Source organism: Typopeltis vanoorti, chromosome 3 (assembly GCF_054136105.1).
Source record: "Typopeltis vanoorti isolate ZY-2024b chromosome 3, IOZ_Tvanoo_1.0, whole genome shotgun sequence".
Taxonomy (NCBI): domain Eukaryota; kingdom Metazoa; phylum Arthropoda; class Arachnida; order Uropygi; family Thelyphonidae; genus Typopeltis; species Typopeltis vanoorti.
In genome coordinates this window covers 50,291,541-50,317,135 of record NC_143551.1, presented here as the reverse complement: position 1 = coordinate 50,317,135, position 25,595 = coordinate 50,291,541, and the positions used below count along the sequence as shown (strand labels likewise).

At 35.9% G+C, this 25,595-nt stretch overlaps 1 protein-coding gene across 2 annotated transcripts in view; it reads left to right on the top strand.

The window, feature by feature from the left end:
* LOC150108117 (uncharacterized) overlaps positions 1 to 25,595 on the top strand; it is a 246,960-nt gene that overhangs the window by 98,409 nt on the left and 122,956 nt on the right. For both annotated transcript variants that reach the window (XM_090390602.1, XM_090390603.1), the window contains one exon: positions 24,050 to 24,716. In XM_090390602.1, the coding sequence (XP_090246728.1) occupies positions 24,050 to 24,716 (667 nt within the window). The remainder of the gene's footprint in view (positions 1 to 24,049; positions 24,717 to 25,595) is intronic.

The window sequence follows — 25,595 nt, the reverse complement described above, 5'->3', positions numbered from 1 at the left end:
CAAGTTGCAGTTAAATATAGTAGATCAGATTGTGTGTACGTGATTAAGCACATAATGGAGTAAATTGGTCCTTCGCATGCACTAACAAGATTTTTTTATGTTCACTTACATGTTGCAAGGATGAAAGACCTACAGACACACCTCTCACACAAAGAAAGAAAGAAAAATCATCCGGTCTCTAATCTATTGCTTTTCCTTGATAGTTCCCCTTTCATATCACTATTCTTGAACTTCCTCCAGGTCATGACCTAGGAAAATAAGTGGCAACAAGATTATTTGCTTCCAAATACAAAGTCTCCTAATGTGTTATCAATGGGTTTGTACCTGCGTCCTATCTAGCAGTCAGCCTCTAGAACTGTTTTACTGCTGTATGCTTGAATCAGAGCAGTCAGGTTCTCTACAGTATGTTTAGCATATCCTTTAAGGCAGTCATCTAACTACATTGCCTCAGAGGATGTACTAAACACACTGAGAGAACCTGACTGCCCCAATTGAAGGGTACAGCAGTAAAACAGTTTGGAGAGTGATACCAAGTTTGGTGGGGTAGGAATCGGAACCTTGATCTCTGAACCGGATATGGCAACAGCCATTTTCTCTCTTCAATATGCAAGGCAGTTGTGTTTCACCAGGCAATAAAAGTCATCCACCACCTAGGGATAAATAACTAATGTTGGCTGTTAAACACTTAAATATGTTCACATGCATATGATTATATGTGATGACTAATGCCTCAAAGCCACTAAAATAAGACCATTAATGAAGGGGAGAGGTTTATTGTAGTAAGAAGCATCTTGCCTTAAATTGCATGGTTTGTGGTGAATAGAGATTCAGTGAGAGGAGTTATACACGAAGAAGAAGGAAGATGGATGGCAACAGACATAAACAAATAGGAAATACTGGGAGGTATAATATTAAGGAGTTGCTAAAATTGGAGTAGGGTCTACATCAGACATAGGATAAATGGAAGAATGTAATTGGGGGGGGGGGCATACTTGTTCCACTGTTTGAAGATAGGAACATTGATATTGTCAGTGTGCTAAATGATGAATAAAATAACAGCAGTGTCATGCTTACAGATTTTGGTTCTTCCATTATGGCTGGGGATTCCATGGGGAATATGTGCCCAGGGTGTGCTTATAGGCCCATTATGATATCTGTTTTAATTTTTGATCTATGTTTGGTTTCAGTTGCATGAGCTGAGCTGACTTTGATTTGATATGGTATTTTTTGCATTTGCTTTTGTGTTGTGTTTCATATTTCATGGAGTCAATTGTCCATGTGTTAAGCCATAAGTGCTGGGAGGACATCATGTTTGGAGGTTTAATACATTATTGACAGCACTAGGAAAGATTTTTAAAATTATTTTTAATGCTTCAATTATTTTGTCTCAGTCACTGAGACATCTTCAGGGACATTTCAACTAACAATTGTAACACACACACACACACACACACACACACACACACACACACACACACACACACACACACACACACACACACACACACACACACACACACACACACACACAAAGGCAACACAATACTGAATGAAACACATAGCTATGACTAGTGTCCTAGTCATAGGTGGTGTGCCCATAGAGGGCACACCACGTAGGAGGAGGAGGCCCAGGTTGTAAATTGGGATCTCTGAGGATTAATGTTTGCTAAATTTTGAGAAATTTCTTGCAATTGTGTTTGTTTAAATTTGGTTGATTTCTGAATGCTGCTGCAGATTCCAAAAACAGTCTTTCTTTCTTAAATCTCCTTATAGACTCACTTCAACTTCTACCTCCAAGACAATGCTTAAGCGCTGTGTTTGTTCTACAAGTTTTTCCATGGACACTGACTGATCTTGCAACCATCATTACTATGCCACTTTCTGTAGGATCTGTTAAAACAAGCGCAGCAGTTTCCCAGCACCCTTTTTCAGTGCGACTGCAAACAAACTAAACCCACTTATTCTCCTCTTTCTCTTTAATGCCATCTAGCTCTGTCTTCTAGAACATTCCTCATGAATTGTTCAACATACCTACAACTCCTCAAGAAAAATATCAATAAACCTCTCTCTCAATCTTTAACCACACATGAGTGAGCTATTGGCTCTATTTGGAGGAGAGGGTCTTTTTGTTTTCTGCTTTTGTTTTTTTAGGTTATGACCTGCCAGTATAAGTCGGAGTGTGTATTTCATGAAAAAGACAATGGAATGTGTAAGGGGAAAAAACCACTATTTCGGTTTTGTTGGAGGTGATGTGCAGCTTCACTGGAGGATTTTGGATTTTCTGTATAGTTTAGAGGAAACCTCTCTTCAGAAAATAATGCACAAGTACTGTCATTTTTGAAACTAATGCTCAATTAACTAATTTAATCTAATCATCAGCTCTGTGTTTATCACAAACCTACAACACTACAACTGCTTCCAAAACAACTTCTACCACTAATTTGATTTTTTTAAAAATATAAAAAAAACCTCATCTATAATCAATTTTACAATGACTACAAATATACAACTAATTTGATGTTGGAGGTTTAATAGAGTACTGTCAGCACTAAGAAGGATTAAAACTATTTTTAACGATTCCAATATTTTGTCTCAATCACTGAGACATATTCAGGGATTACAACTGACACATTGTAACACACACATACAACACAATATAGAGTCCTGGGCTGTAAATTGGAATCTCTGAGGATTAATGTTTCACAAATTTTGAGAAGTTTCTTGTAACCATATTTGTTTAAATTTGGTTGATTTCTGAGTGCTATTGCAGATTCCAAATACAGTATTTCTTTCTTAAATTTAGTTTGATGTAGCAGGGTGGTTTCTTCCATGAGATCCTGTGAGTGGTATCCAATACATAGTCTGCAAGACCAGATTGACCGTAGTTGTAATTGCAGATGTAAGTTTTGTGTTTATCTAAATGGTTGGAGGCTGATCTACCTGTCTGTCCATAGAATGCCAACTTGCAGGAAAATGGTACTTTATATACTCTGGGAACTGAGAGAGGATGAAGTTGATCTTTGGTTGAACTGATAAGGGTAGCAAGTTTCCAGTGGGGCTTAAAAGCTGTGCAGGGGTTGTATATTTTTAATTGGTTGGTAGTTTGATGATAAACTTCTTCCCTTTTTTGAAATAGACTGGATATATGATTGCTTCCATGCACTTGGATGAATGTTAACTAAGTGCAGAAGGTTGCAGAGATTATACAGGAAAGATGTTAACTTTGGAGCACAGTGTTTCAGTACAGTTAGAGAGATGTCATCAGAACCAGATGATGTTTTAGTGTCGAAGTTGTTTAGTATTCTTCTGACATCTCTTTTTTGCCAAAAAATCCCAGGAGGCATATGCTGCTCAAATTCTAGTATGATAGAAGGCATTTTGTCTCGGTCATCTATGCAGGAGTTGGAGGAAAAGCGTGATGCTAGGCGGTCTGCTTCATCTTTGGGATACTGTGACAGCAGTGCTATTTGGATGATAGGTGGAAGAATAGGTGAGCAGGATGTTTAAATGAATGTATATTCCCATTCTCTGGAACAGCCTTCCTCACACAGTGCTTCCCTACCAACTTCACCTCTTCTAAAAATAAATAAAATCAGTAGATTCCTTAACCTTTGACTATATTAGCATGCTATAATTTCTGCAATCTCTTGTGTGTGTAATTTATGTTTAAAAAAAAACTACCTCTTATCATTCCTCATTGTCTCATTGACAAAGCATCTTATGAGTCAGCTGAAGAGAGCACACATGATGACAAAGCTGAGACCTCACTCTTGCAATATCTCAGATGTGTTCTTCAGTGCGTTGCTCAATAGATTTTTCTGTCTGTCAATAGTATGATTACTTCTAATTGCGCCATAGTTGATAGACACCTGGATATTTAAGTGGGTTATGTCAAGGTCTTGTGGATTGGAATGGTGATCTCATCTTGATAAAAGGGGGTGGGGTGAATACTGTTTTGACTTTATGTTCTTTAAGTATTTTTCTAGTTTTATGGAAGTAGGGCTAACATATGGAGGCGTGATGAAGCCTCTGTTTTCTGCTTCATTAGAAATAGCTCTAATCTTGTGTCAGATAAGTGGTCTAGAGATAATGTGGTCATTATAGTCATTTTGAAGGAAAGTGATTTTTAAATGTTGGAGTTCTTTAGCTAGTTCATCCTTGCCATTAATGAGTCGGTGGGCTTTTGCTCCTAGTGTGGAAATAATACCCAATTTTTGAGGTCCCTTATGATGGGAAGAGGCATGTAGATGTCTGTCAGTGTGTGTGCAGGCTTTCGAAATACAGACTTTTAATTTCCCCAATTCCTTAGTTATTGAATTTTTTTTTTTTTTCCCACTTGGTTATACTATAAATTAAAGATTCCAATAAATTATATTCTTAGTTTAATCCTCTATCCAAGTATAAGCAAAGTTTGCCCACAAAGTATCTTCACGACTGGGCTACTTATATATAGAAACTAATGACCTCATATCAATTGTCGTAGTATCCTATAATGCCCCCCCCCTTTCAGACATGTATATGTCTGAAATGGGGGGGCCATTATCCCATAATGCCCCCCCATTTCAGACATATACATGAAATGGCCGTTCCCATAATGCTATACATTATGGGAACGGCCATTACTCAGACCAGTTTTGACCTCTATTGAAGTCTCATTAGTTGGGGCCAGATCCAGAAGAGATACCAAGGTTGAATTAATGCAGAAGTCATATATTTCCCATTTACAAGTAGTGAAAAGATATATCACCTTATTATTAAAATACTCTGGGGATATTTTAATAATAAGGGAGTCCCATATAGGCATAAAGGAAGAATTGGTTGGTTTATGGTTTATTAGGTGCAAGAATAGCAAAGGTTACTGCAATACATAAATAGTCAGACAAACAAGTCAACAAAATGCACATACAAAAACCAAGCCAAGCAATGCAGTATCTACAAAATTATAGTTAAATTAATTCTACAATGTACAAATTAATTCTTTGCAGAAGTCTGATAACATCTACCTGAGTGTAATATGGCTTAGCTAGCTAGGTGAAAATTTCATTCCTTTCTAATGTAAAGTGTTGACACTACACCAGAATATGACAAATAGTAAGATGCATATTGCATTTTTCACACATAGGTGGATCATCAGCCCTCAGTAAATAAGAATGTGTAAGATGACTGTGACCTATGTGGAGCCTAGCAAGAACAACTTCCTCTCTTCTCTTGCTACGTTGACTAGAATGCCAATGCTCAATTTCAGACTTACTGTCATGTAATTTGTTTGTCAATGCTTCCTGCCATTATGGCTGCCATTGAGCAATTAGCTTTGCTCTTATAAACTTTTTTTTTTTTATGTTGAGCCCATACACGAGAGGTTGGTTAAACAACCTATAGTATGTTAGTACCATGTATGGATAGTGGGTTGGGAAAAGAGAAAATTGTTTACATTTGAATTAAAGGACTGCAGTCTCATTTCCCTTATTCTAATATGGCTGGGAATCCAGCACAACTTAACATTAAAATTAAGGGTTTTCATTTTGTGCAACAGGTGTAATACCTCATATAGTACTGGATGTGGATTATACGTAGGAGAGGTGATAGCCTGTAAAGATCTCAGTGTATAAATTACACACTTTTGGTAGTGGTTTTCTTTTATATGCACAAATGCAAATTGAATAGCATTCAACTCTGCTGTTTAATTATTGCAATCAAGTAGGATCTGGTTGGAGGTAGCAATGTCAGGAAACACAGCAGCTCAGCTAACACAGGTATCAGTTCTTGAGCCATCAGTTGGGCAAGAAATCAGAGTGTGCATTAAACAATTGCAAGTAGCCAGGTGGAGTATGATACTTCGGTAATTGACAAAGAGGTTGCAGAATGGAGTACAAACCTGCCATGAAAGGATGCTGTTATGTTTTGTGTAGGCAATGTTGTCAACATTCATGCCAACATCTTGCAGTCTCTTTAACATGCATAACAAAAGGACATATGGCAGTCTGATGTGTGTAATATTTAACTTCCCAACCCAGAGAATTCTTTGTGTAGGTTGATCTGGAAGAGACTTTATCTTTAGGGTATAATTAAGAGACAACTGTTTCCGTCTAAGTGATAGAGCCAGTTCATTTGTTTCAACATAAAGACTTTGAGTGGGTGATATGTGAAAGGCACAGTAGCTATCCATATACCCTAATGATGGATGGGATTCAACCATCACAGGTTATTCTGCCTTGCAGAACCATATGAGACCCATAATCCAGCTTTAAATGTATAAACACATGATAAAGATGAAGCAATGAAAATCGATTGGCACCACATTCAGTAGAGTATAGAGTGTGAAGGAGATTCAATACTCTCTTGCACTTTTTTCTTAGTTGATGAATGTGTGCAAGGAAGATAAGGTTTCTTTCAAAGATGAATTCCAAGAACTGTGGAGGAAGAGTATGAAGAAATCAGAAACCTAGTCTGGTATCTCTGTTACTCATAGGTTATTTTCAAAAGGTTATTGGTGATGTTGAAGCTCTCTAGTAGGGTCATAATCTATAATGGAATAGGTGTCAGTATTAAGAAGCTGTCTAATTTTGTAGTCATAATCACCTGAGTCAAGAATAACAGTAGACTTTATTTTCCTAATTTGTCTGTTCTCAAAATTAATAAAGAAAGCACCTCTACATCCAATAATAGAAGGGATGGATTCTCTGACATAACTTCTTGCCAAACATTTAGCTAAACTACTTAAGGACCTGACAGGATAATCACCATCCTTTGTTAAAAACTGAGCATTTTGTTTCCAGCGTCCTCAACATTATCATTGATCAACCTCGTGTTATAGCAATCTTTTATTTACCAACATTCCTTCCATGGATCTCCTTGTAGTGGTAAATGATAAATTCTCAAAGAAGGTACTCCTAAAATTTTGCCATTTTCAAAAAGAACTTACAAAAAGGCACGTGCACATAGGCACTACAACACAGTAACTGAGAATGAAGAGATGAAGATGTTGGATCCTACTTCGTCTTAATTTATACCTTGGATCCGACATGTTATTTACTATGATGTTCTTAAACAAAATAGAAGGTTGCTAGTTGATTTCTAATTCAAATATAAAGAAAATTTATATTTAAAGACTGCGCCACTTTATATCTGAATTAGTTCAAGAATATTGAAGATAAACCAACTCACAACTATCTCTCCTTTTTAGGTGTTAATGTTATATATACTGGCCGAGTATATTTGACTTATTTATCACTCCCGCTTTGGTTCGAATATTTTATGAATGGTGCAGTAAAAGAGATTCAGGCAAATACAACTTTAGATTAACAAAAACTAACATTTAATTTAGAATCACAAATTTTACACTTAAGATCAAATCACTAAATAAGTTATTATAAACAGTTCAGCCTTTCTGATAATAAAGTCATACAAGCTCAGACAATGGTAATTCTGTTATCTGTAATACAGTCTTCTCACAGTTCCTTTTAACTATTTAATAAAATTCCTTAATGAACATTCACATCAATATCTCATAGTTCTTTAAGTTTCAAATACAATAAAAATTGCAGCAATACCTCTTTACAAGCAAACACTTATAAATACACTTTAGCTAATTTCCGCAATAGTTACTGTTAGTATAAGGAAATTCTAGGATGAAACTCACACACTTCTCTGCAAAGGAATCTTAATGGTTGGAATAATCTTACCGATAATCTTCTTTCTTCATGAACTTACACACAAACATTTTTTTTAACTGTAAACACTTTTAACAATAATCGGCACTCATTAAAATAAATCTTCAAAGCATTAACTGAATTAATTCACGGTCACTATACACATAAACAAACGTTCTTGCATGAAGTACTACTGATCACTCATGAAATAAGGCAACACAGAATAATTCCTTAACTTGATGTTTTATATGCACAGTTGTTCACTCTTCCAGCATTCAATTAATTCTTTAGACACTACAATTCTAAACACAGCTAACGGTAAACTTCAATTTTACAGCCTCTACTATTCTAGTAACTCCGTGCTTTATTTCAAGATTCTGTGTGTCCTTGACAGGTCGGCCCTGAAATTAAATATCAACTCAAGTATTGCTAGTCTATTTAGTAGTCACTCAGCTGTCTTCCATAGCTATAATTGTTATTCTACAATTTATTAGCTAACTGCCTCTCGACTAGTAGACTTTATTAGCTGCTTGAGTGATTTGCTGACTCGCTATTATTGCACTGTGATTCCCTAATGCCGAATGCTCCGATTCCAACCTAATGCCCATCCTCTCCATTCTCTCTCTAATCTATCTCTCTCTTAATTCCAGCGTTTCTTCCCTTTTTATATCCGTTCTTCCCGCCTAAATTGTTCACGTGATTTCTTTCTAAAACTCTTTTCAATAAACCTTCTCATGTGGTGTTCCAAAAACGTTCTCGCTCACTTACATACGTTTCCATGACAACCAAACAAAATATAATAAAATTGAGGTATTGCATAACGCTAAACTTCTACAAACAGGAACAAAATAAGAATATTTACATTTCAATTAATGCGCAGTTAAATTATCAAATACAAATTCTTATAATATTAACATAGTAATAAATAAAATAGCTTAATAATATTTAATACAGTCTTTTCATTATTAATACATATATCCTTGATTAAATAATTAAATATTAAATAAGGTTAAAGATAGTTATATGAATATTAAATTATAAGCAAGTGATATTATTTAATTGTAAACATTAAATAATATTTACAAATCTAGCCTATGTGATGGAAGATCATGTTGGATTCTGAAGCAAATAATAATTAGGTGTGGGCTAAGTAGGTGTCCTTGGCCGTTGGGCTGAAGGTCTGCTGATGTAAGCCTCCCAAATTTGGGGCAGTCACATACAACCAAATTTGTTGAGGTTTGGAGAATTTCTTAGGGCTGAGGCTGATTCCATAAATAGTCTTTCGAATTTGTATTTGCTACGGTGTATTACTGTAGCTTTCTTCCACCGTATTCTGTGGCATGTATCCAGAGCATGGTCTGCAAGACCAGAATGGCTGTACTTGTGAAAACGGATGTAGTCCTTGTGTTCAGAAATTCTGATATTCGCTGTCCTGCCTGTTTGGCCAAGGTAAGACAGTTTACAACTGCAAGAGACCTGGTATACACCAGGTAGATCTAGGGGAAGTAGTTGGTCTTTGGTGGAGCGGATAAGAGATGCCAATTTTCTGTAAGGCCTGTAACAGGGGGTCATGTTTTTTTAAAATTTTGGTAATTTTTTCCGAGGTGCCTCAGATGTAGGGAATGGTGATGGATTCAGGGTAATCCTTGTTGTGGCGGGGGGCTGTGGTTTGTAGGTTTTAATATTTTTTGGATTTTGGGGGGGGGGGGGTAGCCATTGGCTGAGAAAGTGTGGAGGATGTGATTTAGTTCAGTGTTTAAGGCCATGTCGTTAGAACAGATTAGTTTAGCCCTGTTGTCTAGTGTTTTCACCACTCCATATTGTTGTGTGTGTGTGTGGGGGGGAATTGTTGGTGAATATATCTGCCTGTATGGGTTGGTTTTCTAGAAACTGAGAAAAAAGGGAGGCTGCTGTTTTCCTCTTTTTCCAGAGTGAACTTGATTCTGGAGTGTTGGTTGTTTAAGTGTGTTAAGAAGGAGAGGAGTGTTTCAGAGCCATGTCGACAAATAGTGAACACATCATCAACGTAGCAAAGCCATATAGTTGTTTTTGTGGGGCAGAGGCTAAGGCTTTTTCTTCAAAGGTCTTCATAAAGAAATTGGCCAAGGGTGAGGAGAGTGGTGAACTCATGGCTGTCCCCTCTATTTGTTTGTAGAATTTTCCCTGCCAAATGAAATAGCCTGAGTTCATTGTGAACTGGAATAAGGCTGAGATATCGTGAGAAAATTTAGCTTGGATTAGCTCTAAAGTTTCCTTGAGTGGGACATTTGTAAATAAAGAGGACACATCAAAGCTGACCATTATGTCAGTATGTTGGAGTGTAAGGTTTTCTATGCTGGCTTTGAAATGGGCTGAGTTTTTTGTGTGTGATGGTGTGTTGCCAGTATAGTGTGTGAGCTCTTTGGCCAAATGTTTAGCTAGTTTGTATGTGGGGGAATCAATGCCATCCACTATGGGATGTAATGGCACATTTTCTTTATGTATTTTTGAGAGTCCGTAAATACGGGCGGTGGGGTATAGAGTTAAATGTCTTTAATATGGTGGCAACTTTTACAGGCCAAGAAGTGACTTTCTTAAGGAGCCTGTGAAGGTGAAGTTTTCTAATTTGTGAGTTGGTGGGATTGTATTTGATAGGGAGGTAAGTAGCCGGATCTAATAGAAGAGCATTAAGCTTACCTTTGTAATCCTTTTGGTTAAGTACTACAGTTGCATTTCCCTTATCCGCTTTGATAATAACTAATTCTTTATTATTCCTCATTTTCTGTAGAGCTTTATATTCCTTGTTGGTTTTTGGTGGTCTTGCTTTGGAGAGGACACAAGCTACATCCAGTCTTACACTGTTGGCGATTTGATGTGGAAGGTGGCGGATTCTGTGTTCGATCTGGATCATAATATCCTCACTAGGTATTTTTCTGGGAGCAATGGCGAAGTTGTGGCCACGTGAAAGCGTGTTGAGTGCTTCAGGATGACTGAAGAAAGGTTGATTACAGTGTTGGTAGCAAGTTTTGGATTGACGGTAGAGTTCTTTTTTAATTTTTCAAATTTTTTCATCTGTGGGCCTTGTATTTTTTCAAATTCTTTGTCTGCAGAGGTACACGAGACATCATGTAAAATAGACCACAGTTTGTGATTTAAAGTGCACGAAAGCTCATCTTCGAAGGCACGAATAGCTTCGTTAATTTCCGCTAAGAGAAACCGCATGGCGGTGATTTGTTCGCGAAGCAATGTGTAGCTAGTGTGGTTATATATACGGAGAGCATTTTGTGAAACAAAACGATGCTTGAATTTTACACAGTCTGGGATTACCTTATTATCCCGGCAGCATTTCAGGAAAGTTAGACGATTTAATTGTCTAGACAGCTTCAACTTCATTTTACCGTATTGGTGGGCCTTCCCGCCAATACGGTAAAATTTGGTTGTATGCGACTGCCCCAAATTTGGGACGCTTGCATCAGCAGACCTTCAGCCCAACGGCCAAGAACACCTACTTAGCCCGCTAGAGGGCACCATCAGGACTTCTAGGAGAACAATAGCTTCATCTCATCATTCTCTGTTACTGTGTTGTAGTGCCTACATGCACGTGCCTTTTTGTAAGTTTCTTTTGAAAATGGCAACATGACGTTGCCGAAACATCGGAAATATTTATTAAAGTGTAATTTAATTTATATTCGTATCTACGTTGTTCAATTCCTTAAGTGATTTAGTAATGCATAACCAATGTATAAGCCTGTCTACGAGAGACAATATATTCTGGAGCTGTGGACTGCCTTCACTTCTTTGTCATGAGTACCTCACTCATCAACATCCTATCATTAAATTCACCTATGAATTAGAATCTAATGGTTTCTGGATTTTTGACTAACTAATTAGTGTTTATTGATAAGTTGTAGTTGTTTGGGAATACTGCTTGGGTAAGGCTGTTCCAGAGGACAAAGGTAGACAGGATAAAAGATGAATAGGAACAGGTTCGATTTATGCGTGTGCACAGTTGTACAGTAAAGGGAGTGCTGGTCAGCTGCAGCTCTTATATTAACAGGTGCAATAGAGTGGAGAAATTATGGTTGCCAATTCACTGGAGCATTGACCATGAGGTACCTGTGGAGTAGACACAGTGCTGAAACACTGGACCTGTGAGATAGAGATTAAAATGAATCTGGAAGAGAGATAATCTGTGAACTGATTTCTTTCTTTTACTTTCCTAATGTTAAGTAAAGTAATTATTCTACCACGTGTGTTGTGTCTCCATAAATCCTTCTCTATGAATGTGAACTGAATTACTCTCCTCTGGACAGCATCAAAAATTTTTATAGAAGTTTAATGTGCTTTACCCCCAGACATGTGAGCAGTATTCTAAGTATGGTGAATTTGGGATTTGTATATTGTTAAGAGTTTAGTTGGGTTTAAATTAGCATCTTGAATGAAAGAGAATGCCAAGTTTCTTGAATGGTGAGGAAGCTATTGATGTGATGTGTTTATGCCAGGAAAGACTGGAAGTAAGCGTTAGTCCAAGCAAAGAGAGCTGATCTTGTCTGGTGATTTGGGTACTTAATCTAGCCATAAATGCTGTTCACAACTTGAACGGTGCATAAACCTTTAAGATATCAATAAATCATTTACAGCTTTCCACATACAAACCACACTTATAACATGCATGTAGCAGCACTCAATGTTTGAATGCCTCCCTTTTGCCTTCACGCATGCCTGAAGTCTATGAGGTCAATTGTGGAACACACATTATTCAACTGAAATAACCTATGAAACACTGCCACTGCTTGCTTCAAATCCACCTTGAGGCTGGTTATGCTGAGGTGTCGTTTCTTTCAGGCTACTCTCTCAAGCTCTAACCACATTTTAAGTCCATTGTATTCAGATTGGGACTTCCAGATGGCCAATCAGATGGTGATATCTGGTAGACACATTCACCTCCAACCACTGTTGTGTGCCCTTGCCTTGTATGCAGGGACCGAGTTGAGTCCTGTTGGAAGTTCTACTGCCTACCGTGAAACAGGGCCATACCACAGACTCTGTCACGGCATCTTGATACACTTTTGTTGGAGGTTTTGACCCCTTTCTTGCAAAAATGTAACTTGGATACTCCAGATACATCACCCTCCACCCCATCAAACCATCACTGATGCAGGGTGATGACTTCTCTAAATCCTGGGTGCTATGGCACATGCTGTGTGATCATCCGGGGCTTATACCCTATTGTTGTGTCCCAATTTATGATTTTTATTCTAACTAGTAATTTCCTCTCATCTATGTTCTACTATTATCTATACTCGAGATATCACCAAAATTTTATTAATACTTAAGTTATTTCTCCCCTTAGTACCCCTAATATTTGTATTATACTGAGCCTTTTGGGATATTTAGTTTGAGATATTATATACAAAAACAAGGAGAAAGAACTAAAATATGTCTGAAAGTGTAACTATGTTGCAGTCGTGACACTTTATCTCGTTTCTTAACACATTAATTTCCCGCGTGATTAGGTTCGTAATTTTTCAAGTGGTGCATTGGACAGCAATTTCAGACAACTGTTTTATCATTGGACAAAAGGTTTATTAATTTCCTTAACATGGTACAATTCATATTTTAGTTATTACTCAATTCAATGCTATACTAAATATTTACAAACTGACATTAGCTTATCATAAATAATTAAGCTATGATCCTATAGTGGGTATTACGATCATGTCGCCATACACATTCAACACATAACTTCATATGACATGGACATATAAGATTAATTCACACTATTTAACTATCCAAACTTAAGTAGCTTAACTAAACCATTCACTGCACTAACACATAACTATGACATTTAAACTTTCTTATACAATATAATAGACATGCAAAATTCTCAGGACACTAAATAACTCATATAACATTAACACTAGCCAGCTAACTTTCAATATATTCTGTCAGATACTAAAGTCCTAGTATTGTTTTCTTGGTCACTTCAACAGTTTAGTATTAGAATAATGATAACTAATACAGACGAATCTTAGTTAACACGAGATGTAATTTACAGTACCTTTCTTTCCTGAGTTTTCCATATGGGCCTCTATCTTTTTCTGATTTGAAGTATCCTGGTATAACCTCTCCGATAATCTGCTTCTCCTATGTTCCCTTTTGAATTGAACTATGCCTACGCGGTCTTTACCTTTCGTTATTCAGGACACACTTTGAATCGTCTAAATAACAGCTGTGCAACTCGCGACGTGGATATCGATTTCTTTACAGCTTTCCCTTTTTCGTGGTTGTCACTGAAGTTGAAACACAAAGAATATGCATTCTTTTCCTCGACTATATGGCATTCTTCGCTTCTTACATAGGAAATATGGAACCGAAATTCCACTCACTTTTGTTTCCGTGTTGTGACAATGGAGATATAACTCCAATCTCGCCACTCAGGAAAACACTGTGAAACCCATACGAAGGAGCTCGCGAAGAACTCTCCTGGAACAGAACCAAAAGCCCAAAAAGGTCTAAAAGCCTAAAAGTCCAGTGTGTGTGTGTGGGGGGGGGGGGGGGTTCCAACCCTTTTATACTTGCTCTCCTAACGGCACCTACTATAACTTCTTTTCTCCACCCCCTTCTTGATTTTACTTCACCGACACTGATTAGGGTGGCGTTTTTCTGCCAAACATCCTTTGGTCGGCGAGCCTGTAACGATGTCTTAATCCGGGAATCGGCCCTGAGCGATAGTCTGTTGTTTTTCTTTTGCTAGCCTCTAACTTAATCCCCTTTCCAAAATTTCTCTATGAACTTACTTAAATATTTTAATCTCTAGCCTCTCACATACCATCTCTTATGACTAATCCTTTTCTGTCTTATTTAGTTAAATTTTCTCTTTTATGTCATATTACAACATTAATATATATTCTTTCTTTTTGTTAGTTAGTTAGTTAGTTAGTTCAACAAACACCTTTATATTTTATATATTTTATTGGATGCAAGAATATTTCTTTTTCTTTTAATTAATTCATCTATTATCTTTTATGCAGGGTTTTTAATTTATTTATTCTTCATATTACACCATGATAGCTGAGAATTCTACATTCTTAAGATATTAGGCGTAAATTGTCAGGTTGATGGTTAAATGACTCTTCAATGGTGAAAATCTCATCTGTGAAGAGGGTATCTCTGTTTCTGCTGCTCATGTACTGCCAGAGAAGTGCTTCTGATTTTATCACCCTCTGCTGCATAAGTCAAGGTGTTAGGAAGTGTCCAGTAGAATGATGATAAGCTCTCACCCCAAGTCATCAGCGAAACATCCATCTTTCATGACATCACATTCTGTGTTCTCACAGGATTATGACAACTTCACAGCCCTCACAAGCTGTTCATCCTAAAGTAGCGTGGTTGACCTGTTTTTTGGCAGTCAGATATGTTTTTGTATCATTATAACGGTTAATAGTTTGATACACAAATATCCTACTGATCCTGAGTGTTTTTAGCATGTTGAAAATAAGGTGGCTGTATTCCAACCTTGTGAAGTGCTGTTACAGCTACACAGTTCTCATGATCTCCCCACTGCATGTTAATCCATACAGCTAGACAACTCTCACTCTATCTCTCTACTGATAAATATGTGAATGTTGGCTGCACTGTGTGCAGCCAACAGCCGACCAGCACCCCTCGGATGTGTTCTTCAATGTGTTGCTCAAAATTTATTGAGTAACACATTGAAGAACACATCCAAGATATTGAATACCATAGAAATGAGGCCTCAGATTTGTCTTCACATGTGCTCTCTGCATCTGACACATAAGATGCTCCAGCAATGAGACATCCAATGTTACGGGATAAATCTGAACTATTACACCATTGCTGTGACATAACCAAGAGAAAAATTTGGGAATCCTTGGAAATGGCATTAGATCCAAAATATCTAATTATAAACCCAAAGCCTTGTTCATAAATGTGTAAACATCCATTCCTTAATGTGTAAACATGCACAGCATGCTGAACAATGCAACACACAATTAGAACTGTTTGAAAAAACATCAGTCTTGTATAACTACATAGTGGTTGTCATCTTTTGTTTGTCTTTACTGTTTATCTACTAGTTTGTGTGTTTACACCAGAAGAAATCCGTTTTATACAAATTATGGACTCTATAACCATGTTATAAATAATTTATTTTATTTTATTTTAATTTCCCAAATTAAAATGATTATTTATAACACAGTTGTAGAGTCCATAATTTGGAATATACTTGGAATACATAGTTAATACCTTTCTTAAGGATGCTGACTTCTGCTTTCGCTCCAGAGTGTATTCCGAAAGTTGATATTATGTGCAACATAGAGAAGGCGCTTCTTTCTCAACCTGAACTAGTTGCTAATGACTTGAGATTGAAGACCACTATAATCCTATCATCTTCACGACCATGGAACAGAAACATCGCCCCTTCAGAAAAAAGAGCACTAACAACTTTAAAGAAAAACGATGGAATAATTATCCTTAAGATGGACAAAGGAAACTCCACCATAATTTTAAAAACTAGAGATTATAAATCAAAGATCTCTGAGTTGCTCTCAGACACATCCACTTATTGTGAATTAGATTCAGATCCCACCTGGGCGAACCATACAGAAACAAACAACCTACTATGCAATATGGACAATTGGCTGATAGATCTCAAAAAGAAATTGAAGTCATTACATCTGCTGACACCACAATTATATGGTTCACCAAAAGTTTACAAAAACGGAATACCTCTTTGTTCAATAGTAGATGGGATTAACCCTACCTAGCTACTATCAAAACACCTAGCTTATCTTTTGAAAGCACATATTTGTAATATGGACACATAAATTAGAAATACACAACATTTCATTGAAAAGCTGAGAAACATCTCCATTTCAGAAACAGATATTATTACTAGCCTGGATGTTGTGTCCTTGTTTACCAATGTCCAAGTAGATGAAGGCATAACCATCATAAACAATCTATTTCCTCAACTCATCTTTATAGACATTGTCTCACTTCAAACTACTTCAAATAGAATGAAAAGATCTATAAACAACTATCGGTCTTGCAATGGGTAGCCCTCTATTCTTCCCCATGTGCTGATTTGTTTATGGAGAAGTTTGAAAAAGACATCTTGTCACAATTAGATCCAAAACCATCAGTATGGTGGAGATACTTGGAAGAAGATTTTCGTTCCCGCAAAATCAAAGAAGCTGCAGTAGTTATCCGTGCAAGAGGTAATCCAAACAGAAACCAAGGGATGATCCTTGGTGACATATGGAAAAGTCTCATAAGATTGCTCAACACATTGGAGTTCAATTTTGCTCCCAATTATAAATCGTATATGTATAACTGATAATATACACGCTCCATGCGTTTAATGTAGTGTTTTATTTGAATTTAGATAACATTTAACATTCGTTTATGTTTTAAACTGATATCCTTAGTTGTTTCTTTTTTAAGCTGTTTTGTCACCCTGTGTGCCCAGGTGAAGCCAACAGTCAAGTCGGCAAAACTAGTAGGCTATTACTTTACAATAAAAAAAAAACTTCCAACCAGTTAAACCCAGTTTGTGGTCGAAAAGAACATTACAATAATCCTTTCTTTTAGGCTTACACAGTGATCCGTATACATTTTGGAAAATTATGGAGACAACTATGATTTTGGTTTATATTAAACTAAAGTTTTACTTAAACACTGTAGTTGTCTCCATAAGTTTCCAAAATGTGAACATTACAATTAAAGTTTGTAATTTAGTGGCCAGTATGTGTATATATAAAAGAATGTGTGAGCACTAAATAAATGTTAAGTACATGGTGATGGGAGTTAGAGAGAGAGAGGAGCCCTAGAATTTTTCCTTTATGTTTTCATTGCTTTATTCTTGCCCTCCAGTTTTCATTATATAGGCATCCCTTGCTTAACGTGGCGAAATTAATTGCAGCAATCCCTTGATATATGCGGCAAGAGTTTTGATTAACGTGCCATTAACCCTGCAGAGCTCGCAGCTAATCTGACAGATGCATGCAAAATGTTTAATATAAATATTCTTACACAATTCAGTGTATAGCTTGGAGGTCATGAGTAGCTGTACATTCATGTGTTACGAGTGATATTCCGCACTGTTTTTTGCTGTCAGTTTGGTTTAACAAATGTTATATAAAGGTTTGTGATATTTGACACTAAATTTTATCTGACAGATACCATGACCTCTGATGTCAGTATATTATAGTTTAGTTTTTTTTTTTTATTATTATTTGTTCAATAATTTCTAGATTGTAACTGAAAATAAATAAACCATCTATTACTGAAATAGAGAGCCAAAGGCTTATTAATCATACATTATGGTTACTCATACTTTACATTATGGAAAATACTAAGGAAAGTGATCTGGAGCTTACTTTACCTTTACTCGAGTTGCCCATAAGATTGCTTATGTTTGCATCTGCCGAAACTTTTAGTTTCTATATATTTGGCATGAAACTCTTGTAATTTCTATATTCGACTATGAAATAATATTGGATTCAACATCCACTTAATTTGTACCGTCATGTATTATATTTGCAGTGTTTTTTCTTTGTTTTATTGCTTGTTTGTCAAGGTCTGGGAGTCATTTTGCTTGTTATTGTAGAATTTATGCCGATAAGAAAAAAACTAAAACTGTTCAAATGACTCTTGATAACTTATTTTGATAAAAAAATTGCAGTAAATCATGTAGGTATGAGTATTTATTAAACATTTACTTTGCATTCATTTTTTATCTTTCCTAAAAGAGTACCATATAAAACGAATTATTAATACAATAATCGATCATGGACGAATTGTAATTTTTACCATTGATTATTAGATTTGATTAATGCGATTTTGATATATGCAGTAACATCGAGGGATTAATTAACTGTGTTAATCGAGGGATACCTGTATTGTGATTTGCATTCTTTGTGATTTTTTTTTCTGTATTCATATATACTATCTACTACTTGGTCACTCGTTTATTATCCTCTATTTTTATCAGTGCTATTCCATAATAATTTCCCACAAAGATTTTGTCTGCTTTATTTTACTTTATTTATCTTTTTTTTTTCCTCCTCATCTAAATGTTTTTGTTTCGTCTACTTACATTATGTCCAAATAAGAATGCTATTCACAGACATTACTTACCTCTTGGGTTGGCAAGTCTTTATCTTTTTATCTTATATTAATGATAAGAGGGAGAGCTCTAACTATATAGGGTCAAATCTTTTTATATTTTTTTCATCATACATAAATGTACAGAGCATGCATTTAATGCTCTGATTACATAATCGTCTTCAACATTAATTATGTGCTGTATGAATTTGAGAAACATTTCACTTCATTGGAAACTGTGGAATTAAATTTTGTAGCTATTATTTAAAAAAAAAAAAAAAAAGTAACAGTGAATTTCAGAAGCCTGATAGATTTCAATTAAAACAGGTCATTGCTTTCAATATACCTTTATAAAATTTATTTATTTATAATATCATCATCATCTATGTATAATCTTACACCAGCCATGTCTGGACACATACCATGGAATGGTTTGTAGAAATCTGTGTTGTTGCTCTTAACATTTTCAAAATAGGGTTTGATATCAAGGACTTCTCAGAAAATTGTCATCTTATGGTCTGTCATCTTTACATTGCAAATGAATTGACAGTTTTCTCTCAGGTCATTCACTGCATATAATGGTGGATGGTGTGTGTGTGTGTGTGTGTGTGTGTGTGTGTGTGTGTGTGTGTGTGTGTGTGTGTGTGTGTGTGTGTGTGTGTGTGTGCGTGCGTGCGTGTGTGCGTGTGCAGTCATCCCTCGATTGAAACAGCCTTCCCTGTGCCCCCCTGCCAGTAGTGTCACCCTTGTGGTGCATTGCTAGTGCTTCAGACACAAGAAACCCCACAGATGTAATACTGGTAACATGAAGCTAATGTCTCAAACCAGAATTCCTGGACCACTTGCAGCAACAATGATTATAAAAAAAAAACACGACTCAAAAAACTCCATGCCGGCTCGATCGTCGCCCGGAGTAACAAGGGTCATGTTGCTCCGGGTCATGTTGCTCAAGTGGTCATGTTTGGGAGGAGGGCAAGCTTCAAAAAGTAAGTTATGTCCCCTAAACAACACTCTCTCAAGATTTGTTCCTTAAACATAGAAGGACTATCTACATCCAAAAGCCGAAGTCATCGAATGAATAGCCAAAGACAAAATGATTGACTTGAATGCTAGAAAAACTGAAATCTGTCTTATTTCTTGCAGATGAAGAAGTGTTCTTTACCAGTCTTACTTTTGATAATATTCAGATCTCTCGACAAGATGAAATGTCTCTCCTTGGAATAACTAACTTCTTATTTGCATAATCATATCACAATGAAGCTGATCTGGTTGGTCAAGCAGTTAGCACACCTGCTGTCTCCAACCAGGCCTCAGGTTTGAATTCTGCCATTCATATGGATGTTTTGATTGTCTTGAGGCAGGAGATGAATTTCATTGCCCAGTGGGAAACTACTGCATATTAGAGGCCTGAAGTGACTTAAAAGTTCTGTTTGGTCTTTAGACAGGGTTTCTGAATTATGTAATAAAATAAATAAGAAGTAAAAAAAAAATTATAAAATCTGTATCTCACCCATTTTACTGATGTACAATGTAAATTACTTCTTGTAATTTACCTGTTAACAACTATTATCTTGCATTCTTCTTTGTGTTAGGCACAACAGCCTCTCACAAATATCTTGGCTTCATAGAAACCTAATTAATGCTGTCATAGGGGTGATAAACAAGTTTTTGAGAGAAAAATTCTTCCACCTCTGTGTGAGACTAGCTAACTCACCTTTAGTTAGAAATTCCTTATAAAAATTTTTCATGTCCTGTGTGGTATTCATATTCAGGTCTTTCCAACCAAAGGATGTTATTATTGACTGAACTCTGGAAAATCATTGAACAATTTAGTGTAGTTTCCCCAAAATGCTTCATAAAATACTTGACACAGTACAGAATGGAACAAACAGGTTGATTAATGATCCATTCACTCACCCATTTACTCCATCTTTCATGTCTTCAGTTTCTGTTGTGTGCTTTTGTATAGATATATCATGGCCACTGTACATCCAAATTGGCATTGATAATTCTCCATTCTTTCTTATATCTGTATATTCACATGCATCAGCAGCTCTTCAACTTTACCATTTAATTCCACACTCCCAAAACAGATTTTTTTTACCCCCGTTTTACTGCTGATCATTAGAACAATCTACATTCTTATCTTCCCTCTTATTCATTTTCATCTTTTTTTTTTAATTAATTTTTTCTATATATATTTACACACAAAAACATAACAGTACCAACATGTTTCACATCGCTAAATAATTGTTATACATACATTTTAATTAATCTTTTCCTCCGGCCATGACAGCTATCTAATTTTGTTGAATCTTTTGCTTTTATAACTTACTGATGAAGATCATATCCATTTCCATTATCTTACTCAGTTGTAATGTTAGCATAAAATAAGAGCAGCATATTAAAATGTTGATCTTAATAAAGTCATTCTGTCTGCAGAGTATGGATTCACAGTTCATCTGGTGCTGAACTTGGACTCCTACTAATCTTTTCAAGACCTTAAGTAACATTTCAGAAATATTAATTCCCTTATAATTTGTTGCTTCTTTTTTGACACCATCCTTGCATAATGAGGAAATTCTCAATTGATATTAAGAAAACAGTTGAATGGTTCCCATGGTCTGGACTGTTTTTTCACAGTTCTAGTCTTTTTTATTGCTGATTTTCACGCCAAACTGTTACAGCAATTATTCTGTTTAGTTCAAGAGTCTCTAAAGACTTGGATTTACTTAAGAATATGATATCATCTGTATCAACTTTAAACTCAAGAACTCTCAAGACCTGTAACACAACAATGCCGTGTATGTGTGCGCAAATGATTAGAGAGAAGAAAGGAATCTGTTAATATTTCTTGGGAGTTGGAAGTTTTTATACATTGGGAAAGACTGTTCCAAAGGACAGGAATATATGAAATTAAGAAAGACAAAAAGATGATTCAGTGAGTCTGGAGTTGAGTAGTATATTCTCATGATTTCTCAGTTGTTTGTCTTAAAGTGAAAATCTGATACTGACAACCTCTATTTAACCTGAATCCAGCTTGTTCTTCTCCAGTTTCCCTCTTAGGATTTTTCTTAGCCTCTTCTCAAGTATGCCTGTTACCTGAAATGCTGAATAGGAAAATTCCTCTGTAATTCTCATGCTGTTTAATTTCTCTATAGATGAGTGCTATGAGATCTCCAGTCAATCCAGAATTCAACCAACTAGTCTGACTAGGCCTTCTGAACATTATGCACTGTAAAACATTTTATACTTCCATATTTGAGCATATTGGTTGAATTTCATCTACTCAATTACTGATATATATATATACAGGGTGTTCGGGATAAATTTGACAGTTTCGTAAGGAAAAAGAAAATCTTCTTTGTATCTATTAAATTTAATGAATTGACAAAAAAACATTACAGGCAGAGTTAATTACAATACTATCAACAAGATTTACTCAAAATAACCACCATTAGCATCGATCACAGCTTCAATTCTGCTTCGGAACCTCGAACAAGCTGATGCTACAGTCTCCCTGGGAAGGGCCGCAAAAACTGTTTTAATTTTACCCATTAACTGGGCTTTTGTATTACTGGAAGTGCGATTGGTGTCTTTTTCAACTGCGCCCCATACAAAATAATCCATGGGGTTAAGGTCTGGGGAGTTTGGAGGCCAAACATTTGGACTGGTGAAGTCGTAGAAATTTTCAGACAACCATTTTTGACTTTTCCCAGAGGTGTGGCAAGGGGCCGAATCCTGCTGCCATACATACGGCCTACCATTGGCTACCCTTGTTATCCAGGGCTTGACTACAGTTAGCAACTCCACGAACAAAGCCCGAATTCCAATGCCAGGGTTCTTCAACACCTGTTCCTGCAGATTTGCGAGGAATTCTGCTGTACGAACGCAATCAGATCGTCTGCTAGGGATCTTTCTTCTTGCTACATCCTCGTAGTCACCATTGCAAGTCTCTAGTTCATGCCTGATTGTTTTTACTGTATTCAGGGAGCATTGGGCAGCAGTCGTAATATCCTTATTTTGATGGCGGGCACGAATCATCATGATACAAGTTATTCTCTTCCATGATTCAGGTGGGTTCCAGCTATCCATCCTTTCTGACATCTTGTATATGAATGAAGAAGGGTCCAAACTTTTAAATGAAGAGAAGTGTGTGTTAATACATGTAACTTACGGAAAAATATAATTAATTATAAATATGTCAAATTTATCCCGAACACCCTGTATATATATATATATATATATATATATATATATATACTTGTGATTATCTTCCTCAAAAAACTTTATACACTGCTTTATTGCTGCTTCTCTAAAAGTTACTCTCATATGTTACTTTGATGCTAGAATATCTTCAGTTTTTATAACGTTTTTATCTTCTTTGATTTCTTCTGTAGTACACTTTCCTCCATTTCTAAGCTTTTTCAGACCTTCCAGAACATTTTGACATCTTCTTGATATTTATCTTATGTATCCTTACCAGTCTTCCCATGACTTTTGTTTAGTTACCAGTCCACAACTTAGTTTTCTTTATATCTTTTCTTGGAATTTCTCTGTATTTTCTCAGGATACTTTTTCATAACTTTTTTTTCTTCTGAGACTGCCTATTTAATTTCTGAGTCTGTCATAAAGTTTTAGGTAGGGAGATGAATTTCATTGCCTGGTATGAGACTATCACCCTGCTTGCTGAAAGCCTGAAGTTTCCAGACTAGGTAAAAGAAATATATAAAATCAGTAAAAATAGAAAAAAATAAAATAAAATCCTTAGCTCACCCATGGTATGAATGTGCTATAGGTTTACAAATAAACCTTTAATGAATGGGAGCCACATAAAAAAAAAATAATGATAATAAATAAATAAATAAAATAAAGTGTGAATTTTTCTGTCCTTGCAGAGAAATTCACCACATACCTTGCTGTCTGTGTCAGAATCTGCCACTTGGTTTTCATGATTTGGTGTTTGTTTTCCCACTCTTTCATTTTGTCTTGAATAATATTTGTTTATTTGAATCTGTAGTCTCGTTGGTATGCTATAAGAATGTGACTGATATAAAATTATGCCAACCTAGTTTTATTGTTTTAAATGAATTGCAATTAAAATATATATACAAATTTAGAGACATCAAAAGAAAATTTTACTCACTATTTATATAGATAGAACCTGTGGAATACAGATTTCGTGAGAGTCACATTTCTACTTGTTTTGTGAATTTTCATTTCCATTCTGAGAATTCTTTACAGTTCTGCAGTTCTAAAATCATTTAAATAAGTTTATTTTAATTTTATAGGAAATAAAGGATTTTATTGATCAAGATATATCAACCCATGGAGACCTGTTAACTAATATAGAAATGAAAACCATTAATAAGTGGGATGTTGATAGCGTTGAAAGTTTAGATACATTTGCCAGTTGTAACACTCAGCCTTTTGCTTCCCTGGCTGATTTATCATTAGATGATCCATTTGCTAATCGTCTTCCAGCATATGCTCCAGGAATACAAAATAATATCAACAGTAATTTGTATGTTAATCCTCTAGAAGACCATAGGCAGTCAGGAGCACAAATAGCTGCAGTTTCAGAAGGAAATGGCTTCTCTATACACCATGTGGTAGATCAATCTCCATTAGTTAAAACACTTAGTACATCTTCAACTGAAAGTGGAAGTTATGAAGAGCCACTGGGTAAGATTTATGATGGCACAAATGGCAGTGGGAGTTCCACTGCACTTAACAGACAAGATAGTTGCACATCAGTAACTCCTTCCTTATCCACAAAAAAGCCATGGTTCTTTCAAGTTATAAAACCAAGACCACGATTTGATCGAACAGATACAGCCCAGCTGAGTTTGCAGTCTTCTTTTGATTCATTAAGTAGCAATGCTAGTAATAGACAGAGTGGAGGAACGCCAGCAGGAAAACCAAAAGTTGGAATTAAAGCTCCTTTTCAGTGTAGAGGTAAGACACTATTATAATTCTAATTCACATCATTAAAGTAATTCAAGAAAGTAAATGGGTTTGTCTGAGTCCTTTGGATAATTTGTACTCCCTATATTTCTATATTGCATAATACACTAAAGAAATATTCATTACCCATTTGAACGAAATAAGTGAGATTGGAACATTTAATAAAATTATTATGGCAAATCAGATTTCAATAAAACCCTAGGTGACTGTCTAGAATTCTACTGAAATCTAATATCCTATAATGGTTTTCTAATTGAATTGTTTTCTAATAAATGGTTGTTCTGCCTGTATATGTGTTTAAAGATGCAGACTAAAGTAAACAATTACAGGGTACTCTGAATTACCTGGATGTTGATTATTGAGTTTGCTGATTATCCACGCATGAGTCATTCTTTAATTTACTGAGTATTTGATTTATAAAATTATCTATTATAAAAAAAGAATATTTCATCATCATCATGCGTATCAAGGATTTAGGCCTAGCATGGCCTGTTCCGGCCTTAGAAGTCATCGTTTAAGAGGACACCCTCGTTTTCTTTTTCCTAATAGCTAAAAAGAGTATTATATATTTCTTGTCCGAATAAGAGTATTATATATAAAAAATTTCCTAAAAAGAATATATCATAAAAATGGATACATCCTGTGTGACTTATCTTTTGTGTGTGCATTAGATCCAAGGAATGCAGAGTGTGTGAGAAGAGTGCATTTCTCAGTCATTGTCTAGCTAAAGGACCAGTTGGGTTTTCTTGTTAATTTAATGATGTAATTTCTTGTTATACATAATTTTTCAGAGTGTACGCTTCAAGACAGGGTTGCCAGATGAACACAACAGCTTATGGCCAAAAATGGCCACTTTGGAAAAGTATTAGG